The 15,539-nt window shown below is 44.8% G+C and overlaps 1 protein-coding gene across 1 annotated transcript; it reads right to left on the bottom strand.

The window, feature by feature from the left end:
• Positions 1–752: 752 nt before the first annotated feature.
• On the bottom strand, positions 753–15,218 carry MUTYH (mutY DNA glycosylase). Its single transcript, XM_066626196.1, has 16 exons — positions 15,104–15,218; positions 14,261–14,376; positions 12,711–12,832; positions 12,589–12,628; positions 12,067–12,140; positions 11,697–11,738; positions 11,491–11,562; positions 9,821–9,934; positions 9,227–9,324; positions 7,705–7,849; positions 6,664–6,751; positions 5,293–5,484; positions 4,303–4,445; positions 3,534–3,695; positions 3,104–3,151; positions 753–1,595 (listed from the first exon to the last, which is right to left on the bottom strand). Exons 1-16 carry the CDS (start codon positions 15,214–15,216, stop codon positions 1,476–1,478), a joined length of 1,689 nt encoding a protein of 562 aa, XP_066482293.1. The 5' UTR covers positions 15,217–15,218; the 3' UTR covers positions 753–1,475.
• Positions 15,219–15,539: the final 321 nt, after the last annotated feature.

Raw genomic sequence — 15,539 nt, 5'->3', positions numbered from 1 at the left:
CGAAAGTTCTGCCAAGATTGTAACAAAGTCAGCTGGGCAGCTGATGAACAGCTCATTTGCTTGTGTAGCGGTTGAGTTTCTTTAAGCCATTTCTGCCCAATGTTGCATATACACAACAGAGACCAAATGTGTACACCTGTAGGCTGGGCAGATACGGGTTAATTCATTATTTCTTCATCTTGAGGAGTTAACTATTGTTTAGCTGTATCTTACAGAGATAACCAGCTGTTAGTTTTTATTGGATAAATTCCAAAAGTTATGTTTTCCACACCATTTTAGGTGGTGGTAATAGTTTATGTGTCAAAGAGCATTACCAAGCCACCTTTTGTGGTCCCCTGGGAAACTGGGGGTGGGGTGAATGTTAAGAAAGTGCTAAGTATTTGTCTCATGTATGTGTTGAGTGATATATACTGGCATTTAAAAGGACAAAACCAAGGCCTGGACATTAGTCCACATTTTTATAAATGGCTTGCCTTGTTTCAGATAGATATCCATTTTTATGACACCTTGGCAATTAGTATTGAAGAATCAGGCTCTCTTGTTGCCAGCCAGCACCATGGCAGTCCAGGATCTTGGCAGCATAGGTAGCATCATGTCAGCATAGGCAGCCAGATCTTGATTTAGGAATTAGGGGGACAAAATCACTTTATGAAACTAGAATGCAAGTAATCAGATTTTTGGAGGTAGGCATAACTAAATAAGTACTACTAATACAAATCTTACCAAAAGTTTATTTTATTAAGAATACCAGTGTTAAAAACAGGCCGTTTTACATGCTAAAAACAGTTGATCTGTGAACTAGAAAAATGTTGGAATTTGGTGTATCATTAGGTGCTGCTTCAGATGCACAAGCAAGCAAAAATTTCAAGCTATGGTAACTGTATGGTTACTTGCCTTAATAAGCAGTTGATTCTTCTGAAACGAATATTTAAGAAGGACACATAAGCAATCTGCTGGAGTCCACAGCTTAGAAGCCACTGGAGAGTGCAAATACCTTCTCCCCATCTTTTGTCAGTCTATATCACACAGGGGGGAGATAAACCCTTTCATTTTGTTGCTATGTAGCATGCCCAAATGAAGCCAAGAATCCTCTATCCTTCTCTCTGGGACGGCTTCATGGGGATATTAATGAAGGGCTAAAGGCATATTAATTACTGCCCCAGCCATATTCCTCAAATGAATCTGCACCTTTGAAGTTCTAGCCTCCTCTCTCTCAAGAATAAGGCATTCAATAGATGGCTGGAAAACACAGAAGAGACAGTAGACTCTCACTTCACAGCATTAAACTCCAAAAGCAGGTCCTGTCCATAAATGGCAGACACCTCCATGCATAGTCAGAAAGAACCCAGATAGACTCCCAAAGGATAATCATCTGGCAAAGGCAACAGTGGCACTCCAAAGTCCTATACAGGATTGCTGGGAGTGCAGCAAGTATTCGTCCACATATTTGGTCAGAAACAGTTTGGCAATTGCAGTCAGTTCTTGGGGTTTGCTAAAAGAAATGAATCCAGGGAAAGCTGCCTCTTGGAAGAATTGCTCTCTGCTTCAGGCATTGGCTGGCTGCCACACCGAGTATCCCGTTTTCTCTTGGTAGCCTGTACAGTCACATATGCATATATTTTAAACACAAACTTCTACAACTATCTACATGGCCCACCCTTCTGCTATTGGCTGGTTTTGCCATGCATTCGATTCTAGGGAACAAAACCTGTGGAGGCGTTTTGTATGTCTTTAGGCTGGGATGTGTATTCTTTTGAAGTTTACATCTGCATGTCCTCTTCTCTCCGGCATTGTCTCCTTTGAGGGAAGACATTTTCCAGAGAAGGGGATGACAGGGGAAGTGGAGTATGTAAAGTTATGGTACTCCATTGGGTGGGCCTATCTCTGAAGTTTTGATTCTACTTGGAAGGATGGATGGATGTTTATTCTGCCCAGAGACAAGCTCAAGTTTTCTTCCTTTTGGGTCCTGTCTATTGCCACCAGAGAGGAATCCGGGGGGGGGGGGGGGGTAAAAACTGCAGCTGTGTCTGAATCATTGTCATATGGTAAGGGGTAAAGCATTCTTGATCTTTAATCCCAGATAAGCCTGCTGAGCACTTAGACTGAGTAAAGATAAAAAAGAAAAAAAGTCTGCCACCTAACCTGGCTCAGCAAGATTTATTGCTTTTGCAATAACCAGGACTACTGCATGGTATAAAAGAACCTGGTGCTGGCTGTCAAACTGCCTTTTCTCCAGCCTTCCAAGGGGGATGCTGTGGGACAGTACCCCACTGTCTTTCCATCAGACTCTAGGAAGAATGCTGGGATTAAAGTATGCCTGTTGAAACCTCACTCTCTCTCTACAAGTATTCAGGGAACGTGACTAAGTAGATATTAGGATTGTTTTAGATTTCTTATTTTTCGTGCTGTGTATTATGTATCCCTATTATTTTGTCTACTTGGGAACCTTATGCTTCCTCTTAAAATCTTAAAAAAAATTTGTAAGATTATTATGTTAGACTGTGGATTATTTGAATGGAAAAGCAAGCTACTCAACCTAAGTTCACATATTGGCCGAAAGACGCTAACTCTACTGATTGTGGAGCAGGGAGAGAGGAGAGGGCATGGGGGGTTGAAGCCGCTTCCCTCCCTTATCCTCTGCTGCTGCTGGCTGGTTAGCTAGGGGATGTCAACTTGCTTCCTCAGCTGTGATCCTGCACTGTTTTTGACAGTGGAAGTGGCAGTGGTTACAGCTACCATTTTGTTTTACATTGGAGTAATCCCCAGGAGAGAGTTATGCAGAGTTATTCAGATTTCCCAGGTAAGGGGAGTGGTGAAGCAAGCCTATTTCACTCAACATACAAATAAACCAAGAAGAACCCTTGTGCCTTTGCAAGGAAGGGGAAGTGACCATATGGCTAGGGGTTTTCTTTACAAGTCAAACCATTAGGACCCACTCAGTCTTATTGGACGGAGGTGCAATTGGCAAGTCTGAAGGGTGACTGCTTCTGACATGGAGGACCAGTACAGACTTAGTAGATAGAAAAGATGCCATTCTAGGAACAATCATGAAACTGCAGTGGGTGACAGAAGCTGCCCAACTCTAGCGAAAGGGTGACCTTACCTTGGCAACACGGACTGCAGGGCTCCACTTTTCATAAGCTTTCAAGATCTACAAAGAGCAGGACACCCATTACACACTCAAAACATATCAAATACCATACTATTTCCCCTACATTCTGGGGCAGGTTGCATCTGTTTACACACAAGGAAGTAGTTCCACTGTATAAGTTGCCCCTGAATATACTTACTGTTTGTGGCACAAACACAGGGGAATGGAGTAGATATTCAAAAAAAGAAGCAGCTGAAAGAGGTCGAGTGTACCCTTGCCATAAAGCCATGTATTACCATTTGCCTAGCCATAGTGAACACAAGTATTTAGGTGCCATAATGAAGATTTCATATTATTATTTCATATTATTTCCCTAGCTGAAGTTCTTTGGAGAAATACATGGAGATTTATTGGGAATATCCAAAATTTTGATTTTCAGTACCTTCTTCATGGCTGTGGAGATGGCCGATTTCTGGAATTCTGTTTTGGTCACCCAGCGGGAGGCTGGCAGCTCCACCTTCATGTCCCAGCTTCCATCATCCTTATCTAGATTCAAAAAGTAGATCAGGTATGTTTGGCGGATGTGGGAGAAGATATGGAGAACCTAGGAAAGGCAGAGATTTGCAAATGAGGATAGGGAAGGAGAAAGTGCTCAACACCACTCTCTCTCCTGCTCCCTCCTTGCAGACAGGACGGGCAGTTCCTTAACTACCCAAAAATTTCTTTAAAAGGGAATTGGACAGATTTATGAAGGAAAAGTCCATCATGATGACTATATGCAATCTTTGGGTTTTAGAGGTAGCCTACCTCTGAATGCCAGATGCAAGGGAGTGGCAATAGGATGTGGGTATGAGTGCTCCCCGAGGCATCTGGTGGGCAACTGTGAGATACAGGAAGCTGGACTGGATGGGCCCTTTGCCTGATCCAGCAGGTCTCTTATGTTCTTAAATTGAACTGCGCAGTTGTAGAGGCAGACTGCAGCAGAGATTTTGAATGGGGAAGAACATTCTACCAGGGGTGTCAAACTCATTCCATACCAAACAGAGCCTCTAGTGCTACCACCACCACTTCAAAATCATGGGGGCTGTAAACCCCATGAAGAAGCAAAGGTGGGAGGTGGAAACTTATTGGGGGTATAAGGAATGGTTGATTATCTTACATGGTTGACTCTATGAACAAAAAACACAGGACTTATGTGAAGTTCAATTTACCTCTCCAACATACTGCAGGTGCTTGGCTGCTACATCACTGCCAACCCATGACTGGAGGTGATCTGCCAGCACTACTTTTTGCTGCTTCTCCTGCCCTGGCTCAAGAAGGAGGCTGGGAAACTCCCATAGCCCTGCTAGGAGACCTACAAGAAAAGTGTGATTATCAGGCCAAACCGATACCACATATGAGTTAGGATCTTGAGCTATGAGCTAGAAATCTTGGTTCAGATCACAGCTCTGATATGAACTTGGTGGCTACATGCTCTCAACTTCAGCTAAAAAAAATTTATATATAATAATGAATCCTCTCTATGAGGCTGCCATTAATGTAAGTTAAGGTAATGTTGATAAAGCAATTAGGAAAGTCATTGTATCAATCTAACAATATTTTATTTACACATAGCTATCCTTTATCAAGGAGATAAGGCATTTAGTACAGAAAATAATATTTTCACAGTACCCAAGTGCTGCTCTGAATGTATGCGCTTATCTTAAAGACTGTGTGCTTCCCACCTTGGCTATTGCAGGGGAAAGAGACAGTGCCTTGCATAATTCAGCTTGCATCTCAGTTGCAGCATGACTTTCTCCAGGGCTGAAGAAATTGCTCAACAGAGACTCAGAAAAATCAATTGCCTATCTACAGAATATTAACCTAGAACAGACTAGCAGACAAAAAGGCTCCAATTTTGGCACTGCAGATTTCCAAATTCAACAAGCTCCTGTTCAGTCACTAACATGCTTCCCTGTAAAACTGGCTGCCTTGTTCAGAACAAAAATGCCAAAGATCTTTGCTTTCAAAGTCAATTGCCCACACAAAAGCAGTTCTTCCTTGAAATGTGGTTTTTGATGTTAAAATACATTGTAAGTTGATGAAACTGCCAACATTCATTTCTGCCCAGTTCTGTGGGGAACTAGGGCTGGAAAAGAAACATTTGGAGTTTCAAGAACAATAGCCTCTCTATCTTCCTTACCCAACCTTGAGTCAGCTACCTGTGCTGGGTCTCTGCACAATAAGGTATTCTGGTTTCCCCTCCTGGCAGCTCCTCTGTAGTACACATGTGGCTGTGCACTCAACCCTGGGTTTCTTCTTGATGGTTTTCCTGGGGAAGTTGGTCACACCAAGGCCGGGGTCCCATGGTTCTGAAGGAGGCAGGCAGAGGGAGCAACTTCCTGCAGTAGTAGCTGTAGATCAAAAGACAGGAACAGATGCTGTGCTTGGCTCTGAACTGCTAGCTACAGACACCTGCAGCCCTACCCTATGAAGCATGTTTGTGGAGGTCTAGTCAGAAGGCTGGTTTGCAAAATTTCATCTGATGCTGTTCTTCTGTAGTGGCAAAGGCCTCATAGCTCAAATCCACCCCCACCCCAAGCACTTGATAATCTCCTTGTAAAGAAGTATTTCGCCGGCGCAGGCCTGGGTGCCTAAAATGCTTTTGAGCCTGCCCAAACCCACTGCCTCAATCTGCTGCCCTGAGATCAGAAGACCATCTAGTACAATGTACTGCTGAAAGGGTAGACTAGATTGGTCTGGGACAACTGGTCTGTTGTCCCTCATCCATTTGACCATGGCCTTCAGATACTGGCTCAATGTCTCAAAGACTACCAAAATAAGGAAACACAGAGCTAGGCATCATCTGCATATTGATGACACCACACTTCAAAGTTGCAGACTTGGGGTCAGATCCTATCCAACTTTCCAGCACTGGTGCAGCCATGTCAATGGGGCATGCACTGTGGTAGGGAGTCAATCACAGAGGTCTCCTACAGATAAGAGAATGTTCGTTCCCTTTCTTTGGGGCTGCACTGCTGCAGCACCAGCACGGAAAGGTTGGATAGGATTGGGCCCCCATCCAGTGGTGTCCTGCAGATGTTAAATCAGCACAATGCTAGTACTGCAGTGGAACATCACATCTTTTGAGATTAACTGGCAAGAAAAGCCAGATAAAGGTAATCTCTTGATCTGTGAACATCCATGTTTTTTTCATCCACTTTAGAAGAATGTGGCAGATCCTAATGTCAAATACCACTAAAAGGTTTAGGAAAATCAAATCAGGAGGTATTCCCCCTTTGTTGATCTCTAGATGTGGGCTGTCCACCAGAGTCACCAAGGCTATTCCAAAATTTATCTAATTCCAAAATTTAAAGATAGGCAAGGAAGGTTTGCACCGTGCGGGAGCTCTCAAGTCACCACAGATAATAGGCTGGCCTATAGCTATGAATAAAGAAGAGGCATTGGTGGAAGGGGAATGAGAAGCTAGAGATCTGATAGTGATAGATATCTGTGAGTTTTCCTACTTTGAAAATAGAGTGTAAATCTGCATCCTAAAGAACATTCCTGGTGGTGTTCTCATCAGTACTTACCACATTCTTCAACATCCAGCATCCTGAGGCACTTGGAGGTAGCTTTCCCTAGCAATCTCTTAGCAGAGCTTCCCAGCTCCTTTTCCACCTGCCAAACAGCAAAAATTTCAGCCATCAGTGGATACCAGAGAAGGGGTGGTAATAGTGCTGGGTACACACAAATTCTGGAGGTTACCTGTAAAAGTCCCAAGTCTACATCTCAGCATCAAAAAAACATTAGTTACAATTCCAAGGACAAGATCAATTCCAACCCAAAGTGGACCACAGAATGTGTGTTATATAGCGCAGGAGGTCTGGTCTAGAGGGTAGAGCCTCCGTTTGCCTGAAGATAACATCCGCAGGTTGCCAGTTTGAGGCCACCGGCACTGTGAATGGTGAGACCTTGAAGTAGCTGACAAGCTGAGCCAAGTTATTCCACCTGCTCTTTGTGTGAGTGAAGAAGCGTCTTGGCTGCCCTCCATGTGAGAGAGGAAGGACTTGCTTGTCAGCTTACGTGGGAGGAAACTGGAGGCCAGAATGTGATACCAGATCAGAAAGATCCATCTGAAATGTTGTGGTTCTTGAAAGATAGACCCTTTCTTCAATTGTAAAAATCCCTATGGGGATTTAGAACAGCCTGCCTATGTAAACCACCTTGAATAAAGTCTGAGGAGAAATCTGACGACCAAGAAAGGCAGTATATAAATACCTGTATTATTATTATTATATGCCCAATATTTTTTAAAAAGTGAAGAATTGGAAGTGATCAAGAAGAACCTGCCATTTATAATATGGTAAGAGACTAGCAGGAGAAGACACATTCAGAAGTAACTTCCATTGTGCTTGATATGGCTTACTCCCAGAAATGTATATAGAATTGGAGCTAAGAGCCTCTCTCCCCCAGTGCATGTGTGTGAGGTAGTGAGCATTTTTCAGTCTAAGATGCATGGTTTCTGGGGCACACTACTCAAAACACACATTCTATCCCTACCCCAAGCTAATATTACTCTGACTTCACAGCAGAACAAAGATTGGAGAATAAAGAGAAAAGGGTTCACGTACCTTCTGGTAAGCTCTACAATGCTGCTTCACCGGACAATGCAGACACAGTGGACTCTTAGGAGTGCACACGGTTGCCCCCAATTCCATCATCGCCTGATTGAAGTCACCTGGATGGGCTGGGTCCACCAGTGTGTGTGCTAAAGTCCTAAGACCAACAGCAACCTACATTAGCACCCAGAATAGGAATGCCCAAGGCAGCGTGTCATGAAGAAATCCTGACCTTTCATGGCCTACATTCACAAACAAGGGGACAGATGTATAGACGGGTGCACCAAGAAGAGCTCCATGCAAATTAGAGAAACTTTCTGAAGAAGTATTAATTTCGTTCAGAAACTGTTCAGGGGCTTCCACGTGTGATTGTGCTCAGAAGGAAAATAGCCACGTTCCTAATCTAATGCTCTAAGAAGAAATCCGACAATTATTTCTCTTTCATATTTTAATAGGTATTAGTTCTTATTGTTGTGGACAAACTTAAAAACATATAAGTAGCATCTTTCAAAAGCTCATTAACCTGAAGTGTTTTGGAAGTTTCACTCTAGGACAGGGGTGCCCAAACCCCAGCCCGGGAGCCACTTGTGGCCCTCGGAGGCTCCCAATCAGGCCCTTGGGGAGCCCCCAGTCTCCAATGAGCCTCTGGCCCTCCAGAGACTTGCTGGAGCCTGTGCTGGCCCGACGCAACTGTTCTCAGCAAGAGGACAATTGTTTGACCTCTCACCTGAGCTGTGGGACAAGGGCCCTCTCCACTACTTGCTGCTTCATGTCTGTGATGCAGCAGTGGCAGCGAAGGAAAAGCTGGCCTTGCTTTGGGCAAGGCTTTTTATAGGCCTTGAGCTACTGCAAGACCTTCATTAATTCATATAAGTTCCATCTCTAATATATTCATTTATGTAAATTTATTCAAATTTGAAATGGTAAATAATTCTTTTTTCCCCAGCCCCCAACACAGTGTCAGAGAGATGATGTGGCCCTCCTGCCAAAATGTTTGAACACCCCTGCTCTAGGAGACGAAATGCAACATTTATAAACTCTACCCAGCCTCCAGCCCTTCCCCTGGAATCATATTCACACTGACCCCTAATTACATTTAGTCGGGAATAAGTCTCATCGATATCAATGTGACTTTACAAGTAAAATATTGCACACTTTGTCCACATGCACTTGTGTGTGCCTTTCCCTCCACCCCCTAGTTTTACAGAATGCAGGAATTAAGACATTTTTGGTTTGGAGTCCAAACTCATCTCTTTCATTCCTGTACATATGGCCAATCCAGATTCTGGCATATCTGACCACAGTATTTACAAGAAGGGATTAATTAAAAAATTAATTAAAAAAATTCTGCAAGCAGCTGGGGACTGTCTGGGGATCAGCAAAACAAGCAGTAGATCTTGTGAGGTAGCTGCCGCTCAATGTCTTCAATCTGGATTTCAACAGGAGCCTGAAAGATCTGTCCCCGACAAATGATCCTTGACTGCTAGTGCCCCAAAGCTATGCTTGCATCATTAAACGCCATTCTTTCCCCTACCAGAGTCTGTCAGTAACAGCTGAACTAGCAGGGTCAGCACCAATGGCTCGCGTGCGGCACAGGACTCGAATTACATTTCCATCCACCACGCCTGTCACCTAGATGCATTAGATTTAAAATGAATTAAAAGTCAGCTAGTGCTGTACTTGTGAGTAAAGCGGAAGTGTCAATTAAAGGTGGCCCAGGCAGTGCAAAAGCAGCAGGTGTCCAAAACCAAAGTGTTGACAAGCACAATTAGGCTACACAGGGGTCCTCTGACCAGGTTACATCCACTCTCTGTATACATGATTGATGCCATTCTGTTCAGTGCAATGGACTACTGAACAGAGGGAGAAATGGACACTCACAAAGGGCCGTGGTTCCCAATCTTGTGAGAAAGCCCTTCATCTTCACACTTTTGGAACCCTTCCAGCACTAACAGTGACTGAATGGGTTAGGACACAATTCATTGCCTTAGCTTACTAAAAACAATGAGGTTATCTACCGAAAATAGCAGGTAGACAGATGCTCTACTGACCAAGGCACTGAATTCTTAGGCCAGCCCATGGTACTAGCTACCTTGTGCATATAAGGTAAAGCTTGGGGCCTTACTACCTGGCCAAATGCAATGGATGCAATAGCTCCTGCAGTGTACTTCCCTACTCCTGGCAGCAGCTTCTGCAGTTCCTCTGCGGTCCGGGGCATATGACCTGACATCTCTGACATGATCTGAAAAAGATAAGTGAAGTAAGGCAATTCAAAGAAAGGAAGCAAAGTAGAAAAGGAACCGGTAGTGGCAAGCAAACTTGCTAAGTGACTACAAAACAAACAGTCTACTGCAGGGCTTTTCAGACTGGGGCGTCACAATGCCCCAGCCTGTGGGCCCTGGCCTCTGCCCCCTTAAGGGGCGGGGGCAGCCAGGAGGCAGGGAGAAGGCAGTAGCGTGATCCCCACAATCACACCTCTCAGGGGGGCTGCAGGGGCTTGGGTACACTTACCAGAGCCTCCTGCAGCCTCCTGGGGGTGCAGAGAGCCCTGCGTGACCTTTTTCAGGGCTCTGCGCAGCTTTGAAAGCCACGCCTCCGCTAAAGTGGAGCGCAATCACTCCACTTTCACTTCTGATGCTGCAGGGAGCCCTGCAGAAGGTCATGCAGGACTCCCCCCACCCCCAGGAGGTTGCAAGGAGGCTGAGGTAAGTGGACCCAAGCCCCTGCAGCCCTCCTGAAATTTTAAATTTCTTTTTCGTTTTTTAGAAGAACGCCCTCTGCTCATAGCTAAATGTGTCAAATTGACTACATGCATAGATGCCTTCCCCCGCCCCCGCCGCTCCCCCCCCTCACAAGAACTTAGAGTGGCTCAAACTCTCCCAGAGAGTTTGAAAACCGCTGGCCTACTGCTAATAGCTAAACCACAATGCTACGATGCACCCACAGCAGCCCAAGCAGCACTTGTATCACCTCTGGAGGTGCTTATGCCACACTACTGCAATTTCCATTAGCCCTTTAGCAAGGAAATGACCCCTCAGCTTATAAGAACTTGCAAGGCTAAAATACTGCTCTGAACCTGGTGAATGAAGGGTAGTAGACAACTGTAAGTATGTAATTACTTACATGTAATTACTTACTTAAGCAAGTATGTAATTCAGGACAAATCCATAGACTAGGGTTGGCCAAATTTGCTTAATGCAAGAGCCACATAAGATAAACTTCAGATGTCTGAGAGCCACAGCAAAGATGTTTGAACCTCTCAATGTTTAATAAACATTTACATTCTTAAATATATTTACTCAACATGAACATTAAACTTACACTTTAATCCATTGGACTCTCAGTTGTAAATAATAATAGTTGTAAATAGTTATAAAGCAAAATTTTTTGTTTACCTTTTATATTACTTGTGATGCAGAAAGGAGCTTAGCTAACATTTTTTCCAAGAGCTGCACGTGTCAAAGAGCCACATGTGGCTCGCAAGCCACAGTTTGGCCACCCTTGCCATAGACTGTGCCCTCAGTTTTAAGGCACAGTCTAGGCACTCAACAGTAACCTCCTTAGGGGTACCAATCTTATATCTCCTCTCTTCCTAATCAGACAAGTTACATTAATAACTTCAGGTATTCCTTACTGCATAGCTAGTTTCTTTCAAAGTGGTTATTGGACAGGAGCAGCCAACAGTTCTTCCCAGGCTCCAGCAATTAAAAGTGGGCAGTATCTTGCTGTCAAAGTTAGACATCCACCACCTCATACACACACACCAATGATGATCATCTCAGTGCCCATATACAGTACCTTATGTGCACCTTCCTGGAGCCGCCTCCCTCGAGAATAGTAGCCAAGCCCTGCCCACAGTCCATTCACCTCCTATTCCCAAACAAAATGAAAAATTAGGAAAAAAAAATTTAATAATTGGGAGAGAAAGATTAAAGCTGTACATTCCATTTTCATATGCATACATACAACACACACAAAACTCACAAACATGACATATTTCTTACCTCCAGTGACGCTTCAGCAAGATCCTGCAAGGTTGGCCATTTCTGTATCACAAGAAGAAAGTGGGCAAAGGAGCTTGTTTACAGGGCATGCAAAGCAGAACAGATGCATCACTGATTCTGGTAACAGGAGCTAATGAAAGTGGAAACATTACACAGGAAGCTGCCTTGTAGCAGGTTGGATCCTTGGTCCATTTTGCTACTTGCACTGACTGGTAGCAGCTATCCAGAGTTTCAAATAGGTGTCTTCCAGTCGAACCAAGAGATGTCAGAGGGTGAACCTGGGTCCTTCTGTATGCAAGACATATGTTCACCCATTGCACTATAGCCCCTCTCCAAATATTCTACAGGAAGGAAAGCAGCCCAACATCACCTGCATCCAGCGATTGTAGTAGCTGATCACTGTAGGCACCTGTGTCTGCTGCAGCATGATCTCTGAGACCCACACTGCAGGTACAAAGGGAAAGTGGGATCATTAGATGCTTTCTGATTCTTTCCTAGGGGCTTCCTCCTCCTTGGCAAGTGAAATAAGTTGATCAACTGACTTAATGGTCAACATGGGCAGCCTCCTATACCCCAGAGGGGCTATATCTCTGAGGAATAAGCAGGTTCACCAGGAGCAATCTTCTGCAGCCCCTTTCAATACCACACTGCTGCCAATCAAGCACCAGGGCTCAAATGGTTTTATCAGCCTGCTTTGCTGAAGGACCAAGTAGCCTTAATTGGGCTTAACAGCCACAATATAAAGTGCCTTTTCTTGCAGCAAAACAGATACCCCACATTGCAGCTGTCAGTGCAACAACATCATAAACAGCTGAAACACTGAGCTCCATAGCACCTCTAAAATAGGACAGGAAAGTCTAGCAGAAGTGGGTGGGTGGGTCCTTTTCCTTACCAGCATATGCTCGTCTGTCAGCATCAGCTTCACTTGCAGCCTGTAACACAGTGAAGAGAAAGTTTTAAGAAACAGGACACGAGAGCAACAGGATCTTTTTTATGAGCATTTGGGCTCCATACCAGTTTTCTCCAAGGAAGGTCACGTTTGCATTTATTATACCAGGTAAGCAGTCTCTTCTGGAAAGTTTCAATTTCAGCTGTGTTGCTGAAGGTGTGGAATAAAGACTGTTGGCTGGGCACTCCTGCAACAGTAAAAAGTCAGTTACAACATTTGCAGTGAACATTTCCTTGAGGCACTCAAAAGAGGGGAAAAAATACACTGTAATGAACACACCTGTGCCAAAGCTCAAAGTAAAATGTTTTTGATAAATGACTGAGAATGGACACTCCTAAGCGCAGTCAACTCCAGACAGCAAACAGGCCACATTTAGAGAGGGCAATGGTATAACCATTAATTTTGATTTGTTTAGAATTCTTTGATGTTAAGGTAGGAATGTGATTATAATGCAACTAGGAAGCAGTTATTCTGTGGTCAGTATTTTTCCCTGGATGACATCCACTTGCAACCAACACAAATCTTCCCTGAGCAGATAAAGGTATAGAACAGGGGTGTCAAACATAAGGGGGGGGGCTGGATGTGGCCAGAGGAAGCTTTTTATCCGGCCCTCAGGCTCTCAGCTGCTGAACAGTGCTGAGGAGTTACTGCTGAAAGGGCAGCTCACGTGAAAACTGGGCTCTCCAATAACTTGAAATTGGATCAAGACTTGCATGTTTTATCTTCTGTCTTTTGCAGGTAATGAGTTCCTAAGTGAGAAAAAGTGCTTATTTTTTGTTTTGACCTGTTTAATGACATCTCTTCCTGCCTAATGACATCACTTCCGGCCCTCAGCAGGCATAATGAATGCTATTCGGCCCTTGGTATGAAATGAGTTTGACAGCCCTGGTACAGAAGAATAGAGACTTGGATCCAGGCAAGTTCAATTACTGATGGGCTTTTCGTAATCTGCCAAGGAGTGGGTAAGCCTATCCAGCTTTTACTGTAACCTAAGTCTCTTTAATATTTGCTTGTACGGGTAGATGGTACTCCTCAGCCTGGGAAGGCAGCTCATCTAAGAGAAGGAAACTCTAACCTCAAACCTCCACTGCCTTGTGGCTATATCCAGTTGTGGAAAAGGCTTCAGGAGTCAACCTTGAGGCAAAATCAGGAGCCAGAGTCCCTGAGGCAGTTCGTGGCTGAACACAGTCACACTCTAGCAACTCCTGTGACGCTGCTGGAACCAACCGTATTGGCTTCTGCCTTTCTATTGGACCATTCCAGCATGGAGAGGGATTTGCTGCATGGGAAACAGTCTATCCTCCATACCCACTTTACCCAGGCCTCATGCACTGGAGAGGACACTCCAACTTCACCATACGGCATCGGAACAACATGGGAAGCAGCAGTTTACGCTACACGGCATCGGAACAACATGGGAAGCAGCAGTTTACGCTACACTTGCTCCCAGTGTGGAAGGGATTGTCACTCCAGAATCGGCCTTTTCAGTCACACTAGATGCTGTGCCAGAACCACCATTCAGAGCGCGATACCGTAGTCTTTCTAGACTGAAGGTTGCCAACCGTGGCAGCTCATCTCAAATCCATTACACTAATTGCAATAACAGCTCAACTACCTTTACAAAGCAGGATACTTTCTTCCTGTTTCTTTGGTGATTTATGCTGTTTTCTAGTACTCTGTTGTAGCTGAAGCTTGCCAGGTGTTGCCAACCGGAGTTTACTCATTGCCAGGCTAGGGAAATAAAAAACAAAACATTGTGCCATTACTGTCAGAGCAGATAATTATCCCCTCTTTCCAATTCAAAATTAGCAACATGCCGAACTTGCTGCACACAATACCCCAAATTTCACCAATGCAGTAAGATACATTCCAGAGCATCTCATGCTGCTTCCAAAGCAACATGGAAATAAGAACCAGCAATGCAAATACCAGGTTACACAGCACTGCAGGGAGGCTTTATGCATTCCCAAGGTTAGAAGCAAAACAGGAGTCCCACCTTCTCTACTCTTGAAGCCATGAGGACTAATTATTATTATTAATATTTATAGACTGCTTTTCAACAAAAATTAGTTCAAAAAGTAGTTTCCATAGATAAAAGGTTTCCAGTCCCCAAGGGCTCTGAAAGTGGCCACAGCCACTGCAAAAGCCACCCACACACAACAATTCTGTGCAAGTACAAGAACTCACACATCAAGGAGGAGACCCAGACAGGGTTAGAACTTGTTCTAATTGCAGGGGCTTTTAAAAAAAATGTTGCTATCGAGAAGCACTTTAAAAAAGACCATATCCAGTCTACCAGAGCCCAATCCTATGCATGTCTACTCAGAAGTAAATCCCATTATAATCAATGGGGCTTACTCCCGGGTAAGTGGCTAGGATTGCAGCCTCCACCACCTCACGCCGCAGCGGACGTCATAATACAGGGTTCCATTGCCCAGGCGCTGCCAGCAACACGCACCCAGGCGGGGAAGCTCTCGGAGCACGGCGGACAGCAAGAGCATCCCCGACCTCCTCCCGCCGCAGCTCCTGCCGGCCTCTTGGGCGCTTCCTTCCGCGCGTCCTGCTCAGCATCTCCACCCCGATCCGTGAAGACCCAATCAGAAGGAGACCCTCCTCTCGTAGGTTTCCCGCGGGAAGGGGGCGGCCGCGAACCAGATAAGGCGGCCTATAGCCACGCTTACCTGTGAGTAAGCCCCATTGACTGTAATGGGGCTTACCTCTGAGTAGACACGCATAGGCTTGGGCTCTTAGGCTGCAATCTTAGCCACATTTACCTGGGAGAAAGCCCCACTGACTCTAATGGGGCTTACTTCTGAGTAGACTTGCATTGGACTGGGCTCTGCGGCTGCAGTCCTGGCCACATTTACCTGGGAGCAAGCCCCATTGACTATAAT

This window comes from Tiliqua scincoides, chromosome 4, assembly GCF_035046505.1.
Source record: "Tiliqua scincoides isolate rTilSci1 chromosome 4, rTilSci1.hap2, whole genome shotgun sequence".
In the NCBI taxonomy this organism is placed as follows: domain Eukaryota; kingdom Metazoa; phylum Chordata; class Lepidosauria; order Squamata; family Scincidae; genus Tiliqua; species Tiliqua scincoides.
This window is presented reverse-complemented; position numbering and strand designations above follow the sequence as displayed.

What these genes read in the sequence shown, in the direction of transcription:
- MUTYH (XM_066626196.1), bottom strand. Translation starts at nt 15,216, where the DNA reads ATGCTGAGCAGGACGCGCGGAAGGAAGCGCCCAAGAGGCCGGCAGGAG. An exon ending in TGACAGACGAGCATATGCTG is followed by an intron (nt 12,141 to 12,588) that starts GTAAGGAAAAGG and finishes TTGTACCTGCAG; the next exon opens with TGTGGGTCTCAGAGATCATG. An exon ending in TTGCTGAAGCGTCACTGGAG is followed by an intron (nt 11,563 to 11,696) that starts GTAAGAAATATG and finishes GTTTGGGAATAG; the next exon opens with GAGGTGAATGGACTGTGGGC.